We start from the raw sequence: 19,329 nt of genomic DNA on the forward strand, positions 1-19,329 counted from the left end.
ATGTGGCATTTTGTAATCTGTCTTTATTTATCAAATTCACATACAATTTAAATGTCAGATTGATTGATTTTAACAGAGTTAAAGAAGAAATTGTTCAGATGTTTTAGAAAAGTCAGGAGCGAGAGAAAGGCCAGCTGATATTTTAAGCTTTGATCCCGTATGCAAAAGTAAACTTGCACCCAATCCTGTGATACTCTGACCGACCAAATCCTGCCTGGTGCTGCGTGCAGCTGCAAGCCTCTGCAGAACACAGCTGAGCTCCCTGAGAGAGCACGTGGCCTCGGGCAACTCATTTATGCCCAGATCCTGAACAGCACCGGTGGAAATAAGCCCATCATGTTCAATAGCCTAGATCCAGACTGATAGCAGCGCAACAAGAGTAGCGTTTGGCCTAGACGCATCTTAACCACTTCCAGTCTGCAGGTTTGGGTCCAAATTTTGTCCCGTAACTATAGCTTTATCACTGGGCACCGTACGGAGACACAGTCCCTGCTGACAGCAACAAAGAGACCACGCTGGATCTGGCCCCCAGCTGCGCTAACGGAAGCAGAGCTTTATGCCAGAGGTGCTGTTACTCTAGGATCCAGCAGCTCACTAAGTATCTTGTTGACATTCCCATTCGCCAAACCTTTGCCACTAAGCTGTAAAGTCCCTTCCTCCAGTAGAGATTTATTTAACTGTGCCATAGACAGACCAAAGTATACTGAGGGCTGTCTGGTAAGGATTCACGGACACAGCTGTTGCTACAGCTTCTTGCTATGTAAAGTGCATGAAATAAATCGTTAAAATGACTTGGAGCTCTAAAGGAAACAGCAAGTGAGGGGGTGGGAAGCGCAGCAAACACACAAACTCCTGCATGAAGGCTCTTTGGTCTCATTCTTCAAAGAGGCCTTAGAAGAAGAAAAAAAAAAAAAAAAAGAAAAGGAAAAAAGAGTGGCAGGCACCCAGCCCAGCCGTGACAGGAGTCACAAATTATGCCCTGACCATTGTAGTGGGCTGGGAAACAACAAGCATTATGTTCTGCTGGGCTCCGGTGCCTAGGATAGGGCAAAAAGAAAGTCACCAAGACCTAGAGGCAGAGAGGTCCCTTTCCGTAGCAACCACCAGGAAACCATAGAAACCTCCAGCCAGACTCTCCCCAACTATTAGAGAACATTAAAGTTTACAGAACAAGTGGATTCATCCAGACACCCGACAGCTCAATCAGGTTAGGAGCACGCACGTGACATTTCTAGCCTCACACAAGCAAAGCCTCCATCACAGAGAGGTACCCACCTCGCAGTGCCCACAGAGTCCAGCTGGACGGGGAGCAGCAGCTGACGGACGACATAAGACGTTGCCTATGGGGAACAAAATCAAGACCCTGGGAGGCCGGGCTGGGAGGGAGGCAGGCAGCACGGGCAGCTGGCAGCTCATGCCCTTACTGAAGGTCATCTAGAACCCTCCAGAGATGTCTGTAGGTAATGACAACCCACTGTCAGGGCTCTGTGAGGCAAATATAACACCTGTGAAGGTCACCCTACCAGCTCTGCACACCTTTAGAGGGAAGGAGGGGCTGTACCAGGAGCTCCTAAAGAGATGCCCATCAGAAGGGACTGTCCACTGTCACCCAGCAAACCTAAGGGACAATAAGGAATCACTTACTGTGCAGACCTTGCACGTCAGGTCTGAACAGTGGTGTAAGACGATGGTATGCAGGTCCCCCTCAGGGTCCTGGTCCTTGAGCATGAAGCCAGAGTAGTGACCGCAACAGAATACCAGGCTGGGACCAAGGTGGGGCCAATTCCTCTTCCAGTTTTGGCTTTTTGCTGCAAAGCCAGAGCTGGAATGAAACCATCTGCCTGGTGACAGAGGGCCTCTCCTCAACAGATCAGAGGGAACTCAGTCTCAGGAATTCAATCCACAAAATATGACCACCAAAGTGAGGCACAACCTGAGTTTAGGTTGGGGGAGATCCCAGAGATCACAGCCTGGGGTTGCGCATGGTCTGGATTCCCGTTTCTCCTCTGCAGCGTAGTCCGAAGGGAAAAGCGCAGCCCCACAGCACGGGTTCCTTCTGTCCACTGGGCTTCCTGGAAAAGAGCAAGCCCAAGGAAAAGGACAAAGCTGCATTGCAAAAGGACACAGTTTGGCAGAAGGAGAGCGATCAGAGCAAGAGCTCCCTGTGCAGAGGGACGGGATAACAGCTTGGCTCCTTGCTTTGCTGCTTCCGCTCTGACCAGGGATAAGTCACCCTGTCCCTCAGCATGCTGGTCTCCCACCTGCAGGACAGGAACAGTGTGCCCACAGCAGGGGTGTGAGCTGATGTGCAAGAGCACTCGGGGGTGAAAGAGCACTTAGGAAAACTTTCAGATCCACTCAACCTTAGCATCCACGTGGCACAGCCAGACCGGTGGATCTGATGGGCAGAGAGTGGCATTGCGAGTACAGGTCAGTTTTCAGAGCGCTGACAAGCACCTTCCTCGGTTCGGTGGACAGGCCAGAATGGGAAATGGAAACGGCTCATTAGAGCACAGCAAGCACGTGATAAGGCCACAATTGGGTCTCCCTGACAGGGCTCAGTAGGAAACAAGGCCAGCAGGAAAGAGGGGCCACAGGAATCTAATTAAGAGGGGAGGAAGCATCACGTGCAGCATAAACAAATTGACCTCACGTCACTGCCTCCCTTGTGGGCCAGCTAGGTCAATTCCTCATGACAACCAGTAAAAGGATCCAGGGCTGGCACTGGAAAACTCCCTTGCCACATCCCAGCCCAGAGACAGCATAAATGAACAGCAAGAGCTGTCCTGGATGCAAGCTGCAGCCTCACGGGAGTGGCATCTGACACCTCAACAGCGGGCTCAGAGAACGGCATTTAACAGAGGTGTATACACACACCTGGAAGTGAAGGTGGCAGGAGTCCCCAAGCTCCTCTGTCCACACTTAGGTCAAACTAGCACCCATGGGACCTACAAGTTTTCTGCATTACCAGCTGAACGAGCAGTAGCCACATTCAGCTTCCAAGTGGGAGTACTTGTGACACGACATAGGAACAGTCTTGATTTCTCCTCTCCAGGAGCTATTCCTAGCATGAGATGAGCCATAGGCCCCCAGCCTGACAAAGCACACTGCTCTTTAGTGAAAAACAACAAGAGCTTTCTCCAGCACTGTTGTACAAGTGCCTTGCAAAGCCCAAACAGGCCAGAGTAGACCTTGGAGCCCCCACAACAGGGACATAGCTGCCCTCTTAATGTGTGGGAAATCAGTTCTGTTCCCCCAGCCCACATTGCACGTTCTTCCCTGGTACCATTAATGCAGCCTTTCCAAGGTATTTATTGCTGAAAGGTTACAAAGCCTAGCTCAGGTGACAGCAAATCCCAAACCAACAAAGAAAAAGAAAAGCCCAGAGCCCCAGAGCAGGAGAGCAGTGGAATTTTCCAGCTGGAAAGGGACTTCAGGCATTGAGCAGGGAGTGCCGGGGCAGCAGCACACATGCCCCTGCCACTTGCTATAGGACTTCTCTAAGCATGGGCTGCTTCCCTCAGAATGCAGAAAAACAAAGGGAAGGGATCACAGGGCAGCTTCCAGAGGGAGCGGGCGCTTGACACAAGCACAAGTTGAAAACAAGAAGGGAATTGAATTCAGGCACCTTCCTGTCAGTCAGCAACTAACCTTGTCAGAAGGGATGGCAGCACTAACCGAATCAGGCAATTCATTAGGTTGGGGCACACAGCAAAAGCCCACGCTCTCTGGAGCAGAACTACAGTGAAAATCCAGGGTAATGAGTTGCAAACTGCCTTTGTAAATGACACTTCTGCAGTGACTCTGGCAGGCTGGGAAAAGAGCTAATAGGAAAATCATTAGGTAGCATCCCTTTGATATTGTTGAAAATGGCACAGGCTATTTTTCCTGCCCCCTCCATAATTAACCTGGTATATTACCCATAATACTCCAGGCCTATATTCCCACAGTGGACCACCTTATTTGCATCGGGGAAAAGAATGGTATGGTATATAGGAGGAAGATGACTTCTAGAAAAGCTTAAAAAGCTTTAAGATTCCCTTCCTCCTGTACACATGCATCTTCAATTCCATTAACAATGAACCTCTGCCCAGCCAGGAGACCAAAGCACTTTACAAATCTCCGTCACAAAGTCAGCATGCAAGAGAGAGGCTGTCCTGGGAAATGCAGCTGAGGAGCTGATTTGCCCAAGGTTGCTTTCTGCAGCTGTAGCAGAGCTGGAACAGAACAGAGCTCTGTGCTTTGCCCCTTATTTGTAACACTGTCCTTGTCCTTGATTTCCATTATGCTAAACCAGGCAACAGCCTGCGCCTCCCTCGATGCAGAACAGCTCTGAGGAGCAATGCCTACCCACCTGGCTTGTCTGCCAGCAAGGAGAGGTGTCATCTCACAGTCGTGATGTAAAAGGAATAGCATCACAGCTGGCGGGTGATCCTGTAGGAACTGGTGCTCTCTAACAGCTGCGAAGGTGACAATGAAACACCAAGACATTACTTATTGCATCAGTGCAAGGCACCCTTAGGACTGTGCTGATCATGAGACAGCAAGTGAAACGTTAGGGCTGGTGAGATAAACAGCATCTTCAGGAAGAGTCTGGAGGGCTAGACAGCACAACTGCCAAACTTCATACCCATGAAGATACAACCCTACAGTCAGAGAAGCTCAAAATACTGGCAAAAAGGCCAATCTCTGATGGACCAAGGCTTCACTCACCCACCACAATCAGCTGTTCTGGAAACACAGAGGTATCACGTGTGCACAAGCATTTGAAAAATGCCCAATTGATACTGAGATTCACAAGTCTTTCTATAGGAGACCTGGAGCTGTGGAAGGGTGTCCTATCTTCTACTAAAACTACTTGAAGCAAGGACTACTGGCACAAATTATTTTGCGCTCTGTGGGGAAATACACATTTCAGGAACGTTAAATGACCTTATGGCATCGTATTACTACCTAGAATTTCCAGTGTGCATGCTCACTCACTAGAGCAGGGACATCTTGCCTTCTTCTTGACAAGAAAAAGCCATGGTCACAGCTCTCACACTCATGCAATTTGTAGCCTGTAGCAAATACATCAGAGCATCTCACGAGGCCTACACACTGTGGGAAGAAGCAGCGTGTGTGCCTGTGTATTTGAAGACAGGGAGCAAAGTGCTGCTCTGCCCAATCCTTTGCCTGGTTCACTAATCAGAGATGGAGGTACCACCACAGTGCCACTAAGAAGCAGGGTACAGCAAGTCAGGCTACGGGGTAAATACACACTTTCTTTACAGTACACCTCTCTAGCTTCAATCACTTACCTCTGGTAGCTCTGTGGTAGGGCCAAACTTGATGGAATATCAGCAAAATGTCAACAGTCCCTGAGAGACACCGACCTTCGCCATGGAGCAGAGTGAAACAATGACATATTTCTAAAAACTCTGCCGAGAAATTCAATCAGACTGTCAGGTTAAAATTCCATAATAAAAATACAAGGTTGAGGTTACAAGTAGGAACTGAGATCACTCTAAACTTTAATTTACATTTCCTGATGCCCCTAGGTTACTCTCTCTCAGATTACAAAAAAATAAACTAGACAGATTCAGGTTTTGGTTCCCTTGCATTAGGTCAGATGCTATAAAGGACTTAGTGGGGCAGGGCAGGGAACCAACAGAAAACTTCGTATGGGAGTAGGTGTCAGATCTGGCTAGCTCGGTCCTTATACTTGTGAGGCAGGTTCTTTACTTTCACCATTTGCCCATTATTCAGAATAACAAAGAGCAACACGGTTTCTCTCCATTGCAATGTTTGCAACAGTCTCAGATAACTGAAGTAACAAACAGCAGCACCAACACACCTAGGAATGGATAAGCTTTGACTGTTTTACCCCAGCGAGGTGGGCTTTATGTGGTTTTAAAAGTCGGAGGCCTCTCTAAACAGCTTAGATGCACTCCTATAAACCTGTACAGAACTGAAAGTTTAGGAAAAGTCTGGTGCACCCATGCAATTTGTTACATTCTGGTCCAGTTATCAAAGTTGATGGCACTCTTCCTTCTGCCTCCCCTGCAATGAGTAAGCCCAACTTCCTTTTTGCACACACGGACCAATGCATTTTCCCTTCATAGGATAAGCAGAACACTACAAGCAAACACAAAGACACCCACTGGGTTCTTTATCATTTTCCATTCTTCCAGGAAGAGAAAGCTGTTCAGCAAAATTCACTTTGCAGTGCTGGTGGGAAAATGGCCATCTCTTACCACCACTCTCTTCTATGGGAACAAAAGCTTCACTTTCCCCAGCTTCACTCTGGAGAGCAGCTCTGCAGGTCCTCCTACTCCTGTAGCCAATCCATAGAGAGAGACCTGCAAGCCTGCGTGCAGCTCCACAAGCACCCATGGGATTTCAGAAGTCTGCACAAGACTGATTGCAGGATGGGTCTCAAATCTGAACACAAAAGGGTGTCAGCATCACTGATTTTCCCTCCTGCTCTCAACAGAAGACTAAGCTAGCATTCAACTTTTCTAAGGAGGTGAGGAGGGAAATAAAAGAACAATAGATTTTGAGCCAAAACTTTTTTTCTGTAAAGACTGACATCAGCACTGCTTTATCATGTTCCAGAATTGCCTGATGTTAGCTGGTATCAACTGATTCACAGCAGGAATGCCAGGGACATTTGTTAGCATGAGGCACAGCTTTAGGGCTAGGGCAGTCTACCAGCACTGCAATCAGCTGAGATCCTCTCTTCCATTTTCCAGCTCAGTGCTCAATTCCATATTAAACAAGCACTAGTACAAGTGGAGCTGCAGAACACGAAGCTAGACAATAAAGCCCTGAAGAGCAGAGGGAAGGCAGCTCCATCTACTTTGTCTCCCTCCGGGTGGAGGCTGCAAACAGAAGTTCAATAGCTCAAACTCTGTCCTGCTGCAATCTTGAAGTGAGCTGCAGCTGGAGCAGCCCATTGCTGCCATAAAACAAAGTAGGGCAGGATGCTCTCCCCACATCAGGGAGCAGTGTCCAGCAGCGCTCAGACAAACGGCGGTAGCTGCCTCCAGCAGGCACAAGCAATACATGGGAGTTTGCATCAAATCCACCTCTGCTTCCATCTCCCTCTTGTCCCCATAGCACAGTTAGGCTCCCCAGGCACTTCCCACTTGAAATTTTCTGCAATTTAGCCCCCACCAGCCCCTAATTCACACAACTCTGCTCCGAGCTGCTGCCCGCCCTGAACTCACAGGGAGTCAACGCAGTCTTTATCTGTTGTCCTTCTCAAACAGCACAGCACCTCCTGCATCCTTCCCTGTTAACAACTATGCCTTCTGCTTCATTCCTGGAATAGCTTCTAACTCCTTCCTTCAAGCCAGATTCATTAACCAGCTGCTGCAGAGCTGTTTGCCTCCCCCAGGTACTCTATGCATGTCATTTGTTAATGACTCATCTCAGACTGGGCTCATTGCAAAGACACCCCCCTCCTTTTGCGGCACCAAGCGCATTGCTGGCACACCAGGAAAGCCAAACATGCAAACAGCTCAGTTCCCTCCAATACCCCATTCCCTTCTCCGTCCTCTATCGCTGTCAAGCATGGGACAGCTCTTTATTGAAAGTGCTATTTCCTCCCTTGCTTCTTTGCTGATCAAAGGCAATGTGTACCGAAGCATAAATAAGATCTTCACCCCCAGCCAGGCTTTGAGAACAGCAAAAACGTAAGAACAAACTCAAAAACTTCCAACACTAAAGAAGCTTCAGCAAACTAATGTGACTCCTGTAACTGGCAGGGAATAAACACCAAGGATGCCAAATTCACATCTATTTCCCCAGCAGACTGCAGCTTGCTGAGGAGCTAAAATGACTTCCAATGGCATTTGTATTCCTCCTGCCTCTTTGCAGGACTGATACTAAAAATGGGAAGGAAAGAAAACAGCTAGTGAGGACCACAGAACCCCTCCTCACTAGTCAAATCTAGTGAAGAACTGGATGACCAGTACACTGCAGCTGTCCACGCAGAAAGCCACAAACTGACTTAGTTCATTTCCATCACACAGATCTATTAGACTTGGGTACACAAAGTCGACCTACACCTCCTGAGAAGCTGTCAGCTAAACACTGGGAGAAGCTAGTACAGAAACTAGTACTGCCACTGCTTGGGAAACAGTTCCCTTAAGATATAGGGGAAGGCTTCGTGCTCTGGGTTTATTCACTTAATATCCTTCCCTAGGAATTTTTTGGCTAGCATTTCTAGGGGGAGAGAGAGTTGGCAGAGAATCAGAAACCAAGGGACTTGACCCAGAGGCAACTGGATGGAAGGTATTTAGATCCACCTCCCAAGATTAGAAGCTGGTGTGCCTGCACTGCAGAAGAAAAGGAGAGGAATTTACTTTCACAAGTGTACAAGTCCTGTGACTGAGGACTAAAAACACACAGATGGCAAAGAATTCTGGTAGCAATAAGAGGAAGGCACGTGCATTGCACAAGCAAGTGCAGGTGACAGCTGGCTGCAGGACTGGAGCATTGTCACAGTCCTCTGCTTAAACAGCTCTCCTGCCTGCTCACAGAAAGCCCTTCTCTTTACAGCATGGAGTGAAGTGAAATGCAGGGGCCGAACTACAAAGCAGTGCTCTGCTAGACCGAGAGGAAGGAATCGATTGGCCTAAGACAGAGCACAACTACAAACCTTCCACAATCAGGCATCAAAGGTGTTCAGGCTCAGGACATTGGGCTCAGCTACTGGCTTTGCCACAGATCCTTCTGCACAAATTTGGACAAACTACTGACAAAATGGGAAGAGCACTTCCCTGCCTCCCGACTGCATCAGGGAGATTAGTCAGACCTTCTGATACCGTAACATCAAGAATCAAGTAAATGCTCAAGTGAACAAGTGCTGTTGGACTATGAGCCTAAAGCAGCCTCAAAGCCAAGACTCCACACTCTGACATTAAATCAGCATTTTTAATTTTTTTCTAAAATGTGCTTTTTGTGAATTGCTGTTTCAATGCCAACCCCATCCTCCCCCCCTAAAAAAAAAAAACCCACACCTTGCCAAACTAGGTGCAAATCACCTTAAGTTAGTCTGTAACAAATAAAAAACACAAAACAAAGGCTGAAATGCTTTAGAATCACAACAACGTACAAAAAAAGGGAGGAAAATACAACCTGAAAGTGTTTAAAATTCAGAAAGCCTAGTCAAGTCCATTGCTTCAGCAAGGGGATGCTGCTGCGACCCCTGCCAGTGGGTCCTGGGCCACTAGCCTGCCACAATGCTAAACGGGCTCTTCTCCCATGCAGACCACTGTCGCTAGCATCCAAGAAAGAGCAAATGCATTACCCTTTGAAGGTATCAATAGGGGAAACAATTCACAAGCAGCTCTGGGAGGTCACATCACATTCAGAAGGAACACAGTTTCTAGTATGCCCCTAACCACCTGCAAGAAGGAAGGCTTGAAAGAGCAGCCTGCTTCCTCCTTATTGTATTGATGCCTCAGAGATGCAGAACAGTGCTTTAAATCTGTGAGAGATTAAAGGGCTTAGTAAGGGCAGTAAACAAACAGTTAAGTAAACAGCCCAGCACTGGATCTCATCTTCACAGGGCGAGGTAGTGTGAATTTCACCCCAGTTTAAAATAGACAGGGGTAGTGGAAAGGCTGAAGACTTCCTTGTAAAGCAGTTCCTGGCCTAGAAACCTTTCTGCGGTCCCTTTGGGAATGAAAAGATCTGTGTTGATGGCTTCCTCACTCCCAGCCTGGCTTTGGTAGCCACACTTCAACCCTGGGATTCAGACACTTGCTACAGAAGTTCTCCCAGGATCTGATTTAGTACAGCATAGTAGAGCAGCTTCCTCAAGGTTAAGCAGCAATGAGACTGGCTGGGAGGGAGCAAAACTGTTCACAGATTTTTTTTTATTTTTTTTTTTTCCTGCCCCTTTTCATTAGTCCCTCTCTTTAGAAGTCCCTCTTTACAGGGCCAGAACAGGGACACCCTGGAAATTAATAGAGGCTGCACAGTGTAACTTAGCCAGGTGCTGCTAACTGGGAGCTGTAATCAAACAGGGCTTTTATTTGCCAGCCTGGAAGTGACTGGCCCAGAACCCACTGAAAAAGGAGACGCAGGCTCTTTTTTGCTCCTCCTGTTGTCATTCCTAGCTGAATGACATTTAGATGGTATGTTCTAGTGACGGCTGGAGACCAGCCCTTTGACTTTGGACATCTTCTTTGTGGGCTGCCTTTGTTCTGTGTGTGGAGGGCACTCTCGCTCTACCAGCTGCTGTTCCATCTCCTGTGCCGACGACGAGGCTGTAGCTTTTAATGTTTTCTTTATGTTTGTGACCTGGCCAAGAAGAGACAGTGAATCAGCACCTGCTTCTTCCTCCCCTCGCAGTAGAAACTCTGTCCATAAACACATTGAAAAAACCCTGGAGTATAGAGTGGAGATTATGAAATAAACTCTCCCACCAGAAACATGCTCTGTACTTGAGTTTATTAAAGGTAATGTTTCATCTGCAGTTAGAGCCAGGAGTTGCTAATATTTCCAGTCTGGGTCCAATATGGAATAACTAGAGATCACTGTTTTGGTTTTTTTTTTTTTCCCTAAGAGACAATGGCACAATATTGTACCACCTTTCTGGCTGGCTGCAGGAACCTACTGCTGCCTTGGTGCAGAGGGCAGCCATCCTACCATTAAGTTGGCCAGAAGCAGGAAGGACAAAGGAGACTGTGAAAAAAACAAACTTACACTTAGGACAGCACTTGAAAAGGGAGAATGCCATTTGGCCTAGCTGGCTGTCTGAGCCACAGATACTTGGTAGAAGCAGGAACAGAAATTGGTTTTGTGGGAGGCAGCAGTAAAGCTTCTGCTACTCTAGCTGCAAAGGAGAGATACAGCACCAGGCACCACACTCTGTCCCCTGGAACCCTGTAGGGCTCACCAGAAACACAATGAGCAAACCTTAAAAAAAAAAAAACCAAAACAAAAAACCACAGGCCAAAACAAGTTTAGGAGTCAGGTGTGCCAACCCAGGGCAAAGGCATCTGGCAAACCAAATGCACTATGGATGCCAATCAAGCCGCCAAGCATATGCTGCTTCAGAAGGCAAACATAAACCTGCAGGGATGCAGCACTCTGCAAGAAATAAACCCTGAGCAAGTGTCTCGGGAGGACCATTTTCACCTTTACAGCTGTATTAGCCAAGATTTGTTCTCACAAGTAAATACACATCAGCAGGGGCTAAAATCATGTGCCCGTGCTGCCATCTACTGCCTAGCTGCATATGGAGCAGAGGCAGGAGCGCTCCCAGGTCATGCTGCTGAAGACAGCATGTCAAAGCCCTGTCTGGGTGCTCAACTTGACCCCAAGAGAAAGATCCCAAAGGAAGCTGTTGAGAGCACTTTTTGCAAAAGCAATGAGACTCGAGAGATTTTGTTAATTACACTTTCAGGATTAAAACAAAAAGAACTGTTTTTTCCTTCCTGCCTTGTACAAAAGGAACAGAATTGCATCAAAGCTCTGTGTTAAAAGCACACTTTTCCTAACAAATCAATTCAGGAAACCACAGCTAGTGCAGCCACCTAGCCTAAATTTATAAAAATTTATAAAGAAAAGTACCAACCTGCTCAGAGTGGGCAAGTTTGATGTTTGTGGTGTTACTAGCAAACAAAAGCAGATGTGTTTTCTTCCTACCCCAAACCACCCACATCTGCCTTGCATGATTGCTAGCCTACTTCAGGGAAGCCATGACCATTAAACAGGTGTTACCAGCTTATTTTCTTCAGTAAACAAACATTTATCAAAATGCATAGACCAGCATGAAGTGACTCTGTACCCACCTCCATCTCTACCTGCTGTTGAGTTCGGTGATGGTTCTCTTTGTATTGGTTGGCTCTAAGTACTTGCTGCTCAATTCCTAAAAGAACCGCTTCACAACCATCACACCTGCAAGATACAAACAATGTCAGTGTTTACGAGTCCTCTCTGGAGCAGCTCAATCTGGCAATCTGAAAAGTCATGCTCACCTAAAAGTTTAGGAGATTATTAAATTTATACTTCCTGCTTAAAGATTAGAGTTCCAAAAAGCTGGCAAGAAAAAGCTTTGCTGTTTACTCAATGTATTTCACAGCATTCTCCAGCTAGTCCATGTTACTCTTACCTGCCCATCAAAAAGTAAGTGCAGGTTCAATGCACTTTCAACTTCCTTTTCAGTCAGAATTACTGCTTAAACAGGGATGCAATGCATTTTTCAAAAGCAAGTAAAATTTTAAAATTAAACAAAAAAGTCAGATTGAGAGAATCCCCCTGCCTGTTAAGTGTTCAAAAGACAAGAGCACTCCTCCAACACAGAACTCGTAACTGGAGAGGACAGAAAAGAAATTGGCAGTGGGTTCATTGTTAACCTTCCAAACAATGCTGTAAGGCCCTGGAAGCTGCCAGAGCCCTCCCGCCGTGAGGGGATTGAGGGAGTTGGAGTAGAGAAGCAAAAAACCTGCCCCCACCTCAGGACAGCGTATTTTCCCAGCAGTTTAATTACTTTTCATGCACTCATTACCACAGCAACTAGGAAGCACTTCCCAGTCAGCTCAGAACCTGCCACAGCTCCACAGTCTACAGGAGAATTTGGGTGAGAAGGGAATCCCACAAAAAGATGAGAAGCAGCTTCCTGGCAAAGGTACAAAAAGATAGTACCACAGTCCCAACATGGTTGCATGCAGCCTGCATTTGCAGGAACAAAGAAAAGGCAAACAAAGGCATCTGAAACTTCAAACTTGAAGAGACATCCCCTCCAAAGAACTGTGGTTCTCTAGAATTAGCCCATGCAGTTCTCATCACAGTGAAAAAGCTGAAAAGTAACAGACAGTTCTGTTTCCCTTATCAAGTATAACAGCAGAAAGGGGAGTGGCTCCCACCATAAGACCATGAGTCCAGTTTGGCACATCTGTTTGTAAAGGCCTTGACTCCTTGCTAGGGTTCTGCCATGTAAAAACTACATACAGTGAGAGCAGAATCTCAAGACCTAGTATAGTTTGGCTTGATATGTTACACAATTCAAACCCTAGATGGGATCTTGGAAAACTTGCCCAATAGACTCCTCCTCCAAGTGCCTACTTACAACATAAGACTCCTGATTAATGGAACATGGTGAAATTGATCCAGCACTTGAAACTTTGAGGATTAAGAAAAAAATAGGACAAGCTATGTACAAGGAAAGTGGAGAGACTGACTTACCATTCCTGGAGCGTTTTGACAATGTTACTGATGTCCTTCTTCTGAATGTCTCTGCCAATACAAAAATCCACCTCTAGCACCTGGTTTCGTTGATCCAACTTCCCCTGGATAATATCTGTATAAACTGCTTCAATAATCAGATCTTCCAACTCCCTCAGATTCCTCATATCCAGGTCCTTCAGCAACACAGAATAGGGAATGCACTAAAAACAGCAAGTCCAAGAATAAGTTAACAGTCCTAGAGCCAAAATTAACAGCTAAGTCTCAGAAGGTCAAGACACAAATGTTTATTGTATCCTACACTTTAACCTGCAAATACAGCAGTAACTGATTGTGGCAGAACAAACGCCTGCTACTAGGCTACATAATATTCTGATACAACCTTGGTAATTCCTGAAGCTTTGGCATAGCACTATCTGGAGGAAAAAAAGGTAATGGGATTGTAGAAGAAATTAAGAGTATTGCTCAGTTTTCTCTGAACAAAAAGTCAGTGTTTTTAAGAATGATTCTACATTTCCAGCAGTGAAAGAAGCCATACAAAGTTTCCCAGGCCTTCCTGACCAATTTGCATGGCAGTTCAGACACTCCCATATCTTATCCATGGAAGTCCATTAACTTAATGTCCCAAATGCCCCATGAGAGGACACTGTACATTACAGGTACTCTCCTAGTTGCAGGATTTTTCATGAGTACTCATGCAGTCCGATACAACTTCAATGCTGTGGAATTGATGCCATTTTCAAAATCAAAACCAAACAAGAAGACAACTGCTATCATACACAGTGTACTTTACCTTCATTCTGGAAGCCAGGCTTACAATCGTCAAGTGTTTCAGCTTGTTCTTCTGAGTCACTGTTAATTCAGGCAGGTTATCTTTGTTTGCTGTTAATGTTAAAAAGACAAGATTCAGGACTTTCCTTCAAGAATTATGTAATCCAGGCTGCAGAACTTCAGGCTAGTTATACTACACTAAACCCTGAAAGGCTGAATTCCTCCAGCTACTGTGGGTGCTGGTGAGCAGAGAGAGCTGCTGCTGATGACAGATTAGCACACTCAGGGACAGAGGGGAAAAGTTAAAAAACAAGTTGGCAATTCCATTCTTCTCTGCTTCTTTAGTAATTCTAGTTTTGGAATTAGAACATACTTCACATCTACACAAGTGATGTCCTGCCAAAACAGTTGGTCAATGCTTTGTTTCTACCACCAAGTCATTTTTATTTCATTAACGAGCTGACAGAATAAAATCTTGCCCCTTTGCTCATCCGGTTGTAAATATAGTAAATGTTTTATTTCTCTGAAGAGCTGCAGAATTTAGGGTTGAAAGTGTAAAGTACCAGGCTGAGGAAGAGAGGAGAAATTATTAATCTAGATGGCCTCACTGTCATCCATGTGCCTCATGAATATTTAAAAACAGAAAGGAAACTGGCAGCTTTCCAAAGCAAAGAAACTCTTTAAAATATCTGCTTTAATGGAAATTAGTGTTTTCAGGGCCACTCAAGTTCTCCCATCCATCCCACCTCAATGCTCTACATTTTGACTATTTTTCCCCCTTTCTCTTTCTTCACTAGAAAAGGAAGAATGAACTGCATTGTCACATGCTGGGACGCAAGACTCATGCACAGCAAACATGCTCTAATCAGTCACAGAATTCATGAGGCTCATGTTGTTCCACAGCCACTGGAATTTCCAGTCCTTGCACTTACAGATGCCACTTCTCCTTAAAGGAACTAGATAGCTTATCCACCACAGTGATAGCCAGCAGTATGACAGAATTGTTTGTTACACTCTGTAATGGTTTGGATTAGGCTGCTACTCACAAATGAAGTATTCAATTGTAGCAGAATGGAAGCATAAGCACCAGAGATAAAAGCACACCTCGACAAATAGTAAGATGATTCACACATAGTCCTTCTGAAGCTGTATAAAAGTCATTATTTCGATTTGTATTCTAGCTAAGAAATGCTTCATTTTGTTTCAGCAATCCTGTCACAAAATAAAAGGTTATCCCATAAACTATATAGGTTTTTATAAATAATGCAGAACAATTTTGTCTAAGTTTTCTGCAGCTTTCATAACCGGTGTCACCTAAATTTCAAAACAGATGTCTGAAATTGCACTCTGCAGAGGTAAGTGGCCTGTGAACATCAATGAACCCTGCTACAGACCAATTCAATCCAGTGCTGCAGTCCAATCCAAACCAGTAAAACACTATAGTCTCTAGCCCTTCCTCCACATTTTAGCAATTAAAAAGCACATATGACCCAGAGACCCCCTATGAACAATTCTCCTCCCAAGCAAATTCTGTTCTTGGACACTTTCACCCAGCCACACTACACCAGGTACCACAGAAAGCAAAGAACTCCTCTGACAATTCTAAAAGGCAAAGCAGTCTTGTACTCTGCAAACAGGCGGCAGTCTCTTACCGACATAGTCTGGGTATGTTCCATATGCAAACAGGTTCAGCAACTGGAAATAAGCAGCATTAGACCCTTCAGCAAGCTGGATAGGAAGAAAACAAAAGAAATTCCATGTAACACGGTAACAGCCAACACAACCCCGGTAGGCAACTTCTCCAGAGAATGTTTTAAGTCTACATAGGGCAAGCAGTACCCAGAAGAGCAATTATGTCCCAATCTTAAAGAGCTGAACCCTTTGTGAGGCCTCTTGAGCAGCAGCAAATTTCAGCAGTTTTAGAGTCAAGATGATCCAGCCATTTCTATGCACCAGAACTTAACTACAGTTTGGACTGTCAACTGCTTTGTGCGGTACCTTAGGAGGTAAAAGAAAAAGGCAACTCTTAATTTCAGCTGACATCCTACAGGGCCAGCTCTTCTCATCAACTGACAAGCAAGCAGGCAATGGTGTTGGTTGGTTAAGCATCCTTGCCATTACTGGGAAAACTGAGACAGCTTACCTGCAGAGGCACAAAAACTTCAAAGCAAAACAAGCTAGAATATTTTAAGTTGAGTGCATTTGAAAGTAATAGCACTCCTCTCACATGCAAAAACTTCACTGGAATAACTGCAGCACCAAGCAGTGATTTTTATTGAGTGTTGTTTTTTTTTTTTTTAATACCATTTGCTGCACGCAGATCCAGGAAAAAAAACAGTACTTGCAAGTTGATGCTGAATAACCATAGAGGCATTTTTCAGCATATCTAAGAGCCTGTTTGGAAAGTAAGACTTGCTGTAAGCCACATTACCCCAGCTGCAGAGACACTCAACCTAGATTCCCTCGTTGTAGTAGAGGGGGGTGCTGGCGAGGCATTCTCAGTAAAAGCTCTGGAACTCACTTTCCACCTTGGTTTGAAATGGTTTGGATTTGGTTACCACCCAGGCCTGATACACTAGACGTCTGTTCATGAAGGCTTTTGGAGAGCATTGAAGTTATGCTTTCCAGGACATCGAAGCAGTAGAAAGGGATTTTTTTCGTTGTTGGCTGGCTAGGTGCCTTCTTAAAATTGTTACTGTGCTGCTGCCAGGTTTTTGCTGTATTAGCAATTGCATTAAGGTAGCAAAGCTTTATATAGGTATTTTTTAACATCTAATATATAAAGGCAAAAGCAACGTCAATCTCTCATACACAAACATCTCAGAGCCAGGATAAGTTGCACCAGGCCCTTCCTAGCACAGAAATTTCATGCACAGCCTGTCTGTGGAAACTTCTAGGGATTCCTTATACCAGGAGTGCAGAAGAGGTATTAGGATAGAAACTCATCTCTTACCTCTCGCACATTTGTTAACTCCAATAGTTCTCCAAAGACGTAAACCCCAGGAGCCTCCAGCACTTGATTTATAAGAGCAGTCAGAGCTGAGCCACTTGTACCTTTGGCTAGTAAAATAAACTGCTCTAGAAGATTGCAGGACGGTTTCTGCTCTCCTGCCATTCTAGGTTTTCAATCTGTCAATAAAAGAACATGATATTAATACATCCTTTCTCTGCTGAATTCTGTCTGGCAGTGGGTGAGAAGGTACGCTCAGCATAGTAACGTTTTGGCGTCAGCAGAGCCACATTTTTCTTCAGCATTCAGAGGGCACGCCAGGAACCCAGCAGGTTCAACTGCTGATTTACCTGGGGAGCAATAAGGATTCACACAGTATCTGAGCAAAATTTCTGCAGACTGTCTGGTCAATTCCCTAAAAGGATCTACTCCTGCTAGTAGGAAAGGAGTTTAGATTCCATGTTGTTTTCAGACTATTCCTTCTACTGATGTTGCCAAATAATGCCAACTGCAAAGGTGTTTATTATTACATCTATTAGAGGCCAGCTAAGACTTCCTCCTTCCTCATCACACAGCTTCAAACCAGCAACTAACTTAATTCTCTGTGAAGAATTGATCCACCATGCAGGCCCATACATCGTACCTTTTCCTTTGACATCAGCTATAGGCAAAGTGTACATATATAATTCCTATTGCTTTCTGATCCTAAAAGGCAAAGAGAACTGTGGCCTCTAAGTAGCTTACCAGTCTACATTGTACAGTTAAAGTGTTCTGGGTTAACTGGAAAGCTTAAGTGATAAAAATACCCTTTCTACAAAGGCTCTATTTCAGTCCCTGTAAAGAGAGGTTCTTTGTCTTTAGCTGTTGCCTGACATTTCTGGTGTGCATGTTGTCTCCCAGCACCCACATGTTGCTTTTGAAATGCAAAACACTGTTTATTAACAAATTCAACAAAACAAGTTGTTTGTTTACAAACAACTAAGAAAAAACTTCCAAAGCGTATTATTCAGACACCAAAGAATTTAGCAGATAAGGGGTTTTTTGTGTTATATTTGTATGGGATAATTATCAAGTATAGCATGTAACCTTTACTCTGGTGAAGAAAACCAAACACCAGAGAACCTGTCTCATTCTGTGTGACCACTGGGACAACATCTGCCCTTGTGGGGGTAGTATAGTCACACAGGTGTTTGCACTGTTTTACCATGCCTAACCAAATCAAGACTTGTGAAGGCAACGCAGCCAGCTTCCTGTATTAGTCAACTTCTAAAAATACACGTTACTCTATTCCATTACACCTGCAGGTACAAACGGTCCCAACCTGAGCAGGCAATCTTTTTCACTCTCCACACAAAGATTTCTCGGTTCTCAGTGTAAAGTCTCTTTATGATTCTTTTCATCAAAGGCACATGTGCAGCCTGACAGAAGAGTACCTCCGTTTGGACCGAGAAATCCCTGCAATACACTAAGACTCACTGTGGCTTCCTAATACACCTGAGGGTACATCAGCACTAATCTCACAGATAAGGAACAGACACAGAGGACTGACAATTTTCTCAAGAGAGCGCATGAAGTGACTGAGCTGGGAATGAAATCCAGATTTCACGGTTCCCAAGTTATTGTCCTCCCTCACAGGTAATCAAAACACATGCTGGTGTGTGAGGTTACAAAAGACTGATTAGCTTTATCCATGCCCTGCTAGGAAAGGAATGCCAGTTCTTTGCCCCTTTCCAAGTTAACGTTCAGACAACTGCGTTGCTATTGCAACCGGTCTGCACAACCGTGTTCACCGGCACTACCTCGCTGCTCTTTCCACAACCGACTTATCTTGGTGAGAAGCGACTGAAATACAAACGCGAGACACTTCAACGAAGCTTGCCCAAAGGCTACAACCACCCACACACGGGGATAAACCGAGTTTCTCCCCTCAGTCACGCCTTGCTGCAGCCTTTCTAAGGTACCTGAAGGGGTTTCAGGGCGGGAAGCTTCACGCAGACCCCAGAGGAGGGAGGCGGGCTGCAGAGCACGGAGGGAGGCAGCCAGGCCCCGCGACCCTCCCGTCCCCACAGACCCCCGGCGGGGCCCTCGGGCCCCGCCGGGCCGGGAGTCGTGCCCCGTCGCAGGGGGTGATTTACCCGCGGTCCCTCCGCTGGGCCCTCTCGCCCCTCACCGCCCACACCGGTCCCCGCTCGCCTCTCAGGGCTCGGGGAGCCGCACGCCCGAGCAGCGCCGGGACGCGGCCGAGGAGCGGGGAACGGTCGGTGCGCGGAAGGGCGGGCTGGCGGCTCCTCCCTTCCCCCGGCGTTACCTCTCAGCTCACGGCCTCCCCGCCTGGCCTCCCGCCCTGCGGCTCCCGGCGCCGTGCCCGCCGCGCCTCAGGCCGCCATGATGGCGGCGCCGGTGTCCCGCGCGCGGCTCCTTCC

At 46.0% G+C, this 19,329-nt stretch overlaps 1 protein-coding gene across 13 annotated transcripts; it reads right to left on the reverse strand.

The window, feature by feature from the left end:
• Positions 1 to 8: 8 nt before the first annotated feature.
• COPS7B (COP9 signalosome subunit 7B) lies at positions 9 to 19,327 on the reverse strand. Of its 13 annotated transcripts, none has more exons than XR_003925225.2 (9): positions 19,215 to 19,325; positions 16,910 to 17,085; positions 15,609 to 15,684; positions 13,979 to 14,067; positions 13,186 to 13,388; positions 11,793 to 11,898; positions 9,127 to 10,296; positions 5,301 to 5,420; positions 9 to 4,460 (listed from the first exon to the last, which is right to left on the reverse strand). XR_003925225.2 is itself a non-coding variant. In XM_030026980.2 (7 exons), exons 2-7 carry the CDS (start codon positions 17,069 to 17,071, stop codon positions 5,412 to 5,414), a joined length of 645 nt encoding a protein of 214 aa, XP_029882840.1. In that variant the 5' UTR covers positions 17,072 to 17,085; positions 19,215 to 19,327; the 3' UTR covers positions 9 to 5,411. The 13 variants fall into 13 exon arrangements, 2 of the variants coding, with proteins under 2 accessions (XP_029882840.1, XP_029882838.1); XR_003925219.2 differs by having other exon boundaries at positions 5,301 to 6,423; XR_003925224.2 differs by having other exon boundaries at positions 9 to 2,072; positions 4,355 to 4,460; positions 5,301 to 10,296.
• Positions 19,328 to 19,329: the final 2 nt, after the last annotated feature.

The sequence above is a fragment of the Aquila chrysaetos genome, chromosome 10 (assembly GCF_900496995.4).
Source record: "Aquila chrysaetos chrysaetos chromosome 10, bAquChr1.4, whole genome shotgun sequence".
Classification (NCBI taxonomy): domain Eukaryota; kingdom Metazoa; phylum Chordata; class Aves; order Accipitriformes; family Accipitridae; genus Aquila; species Aquila chrysaetos.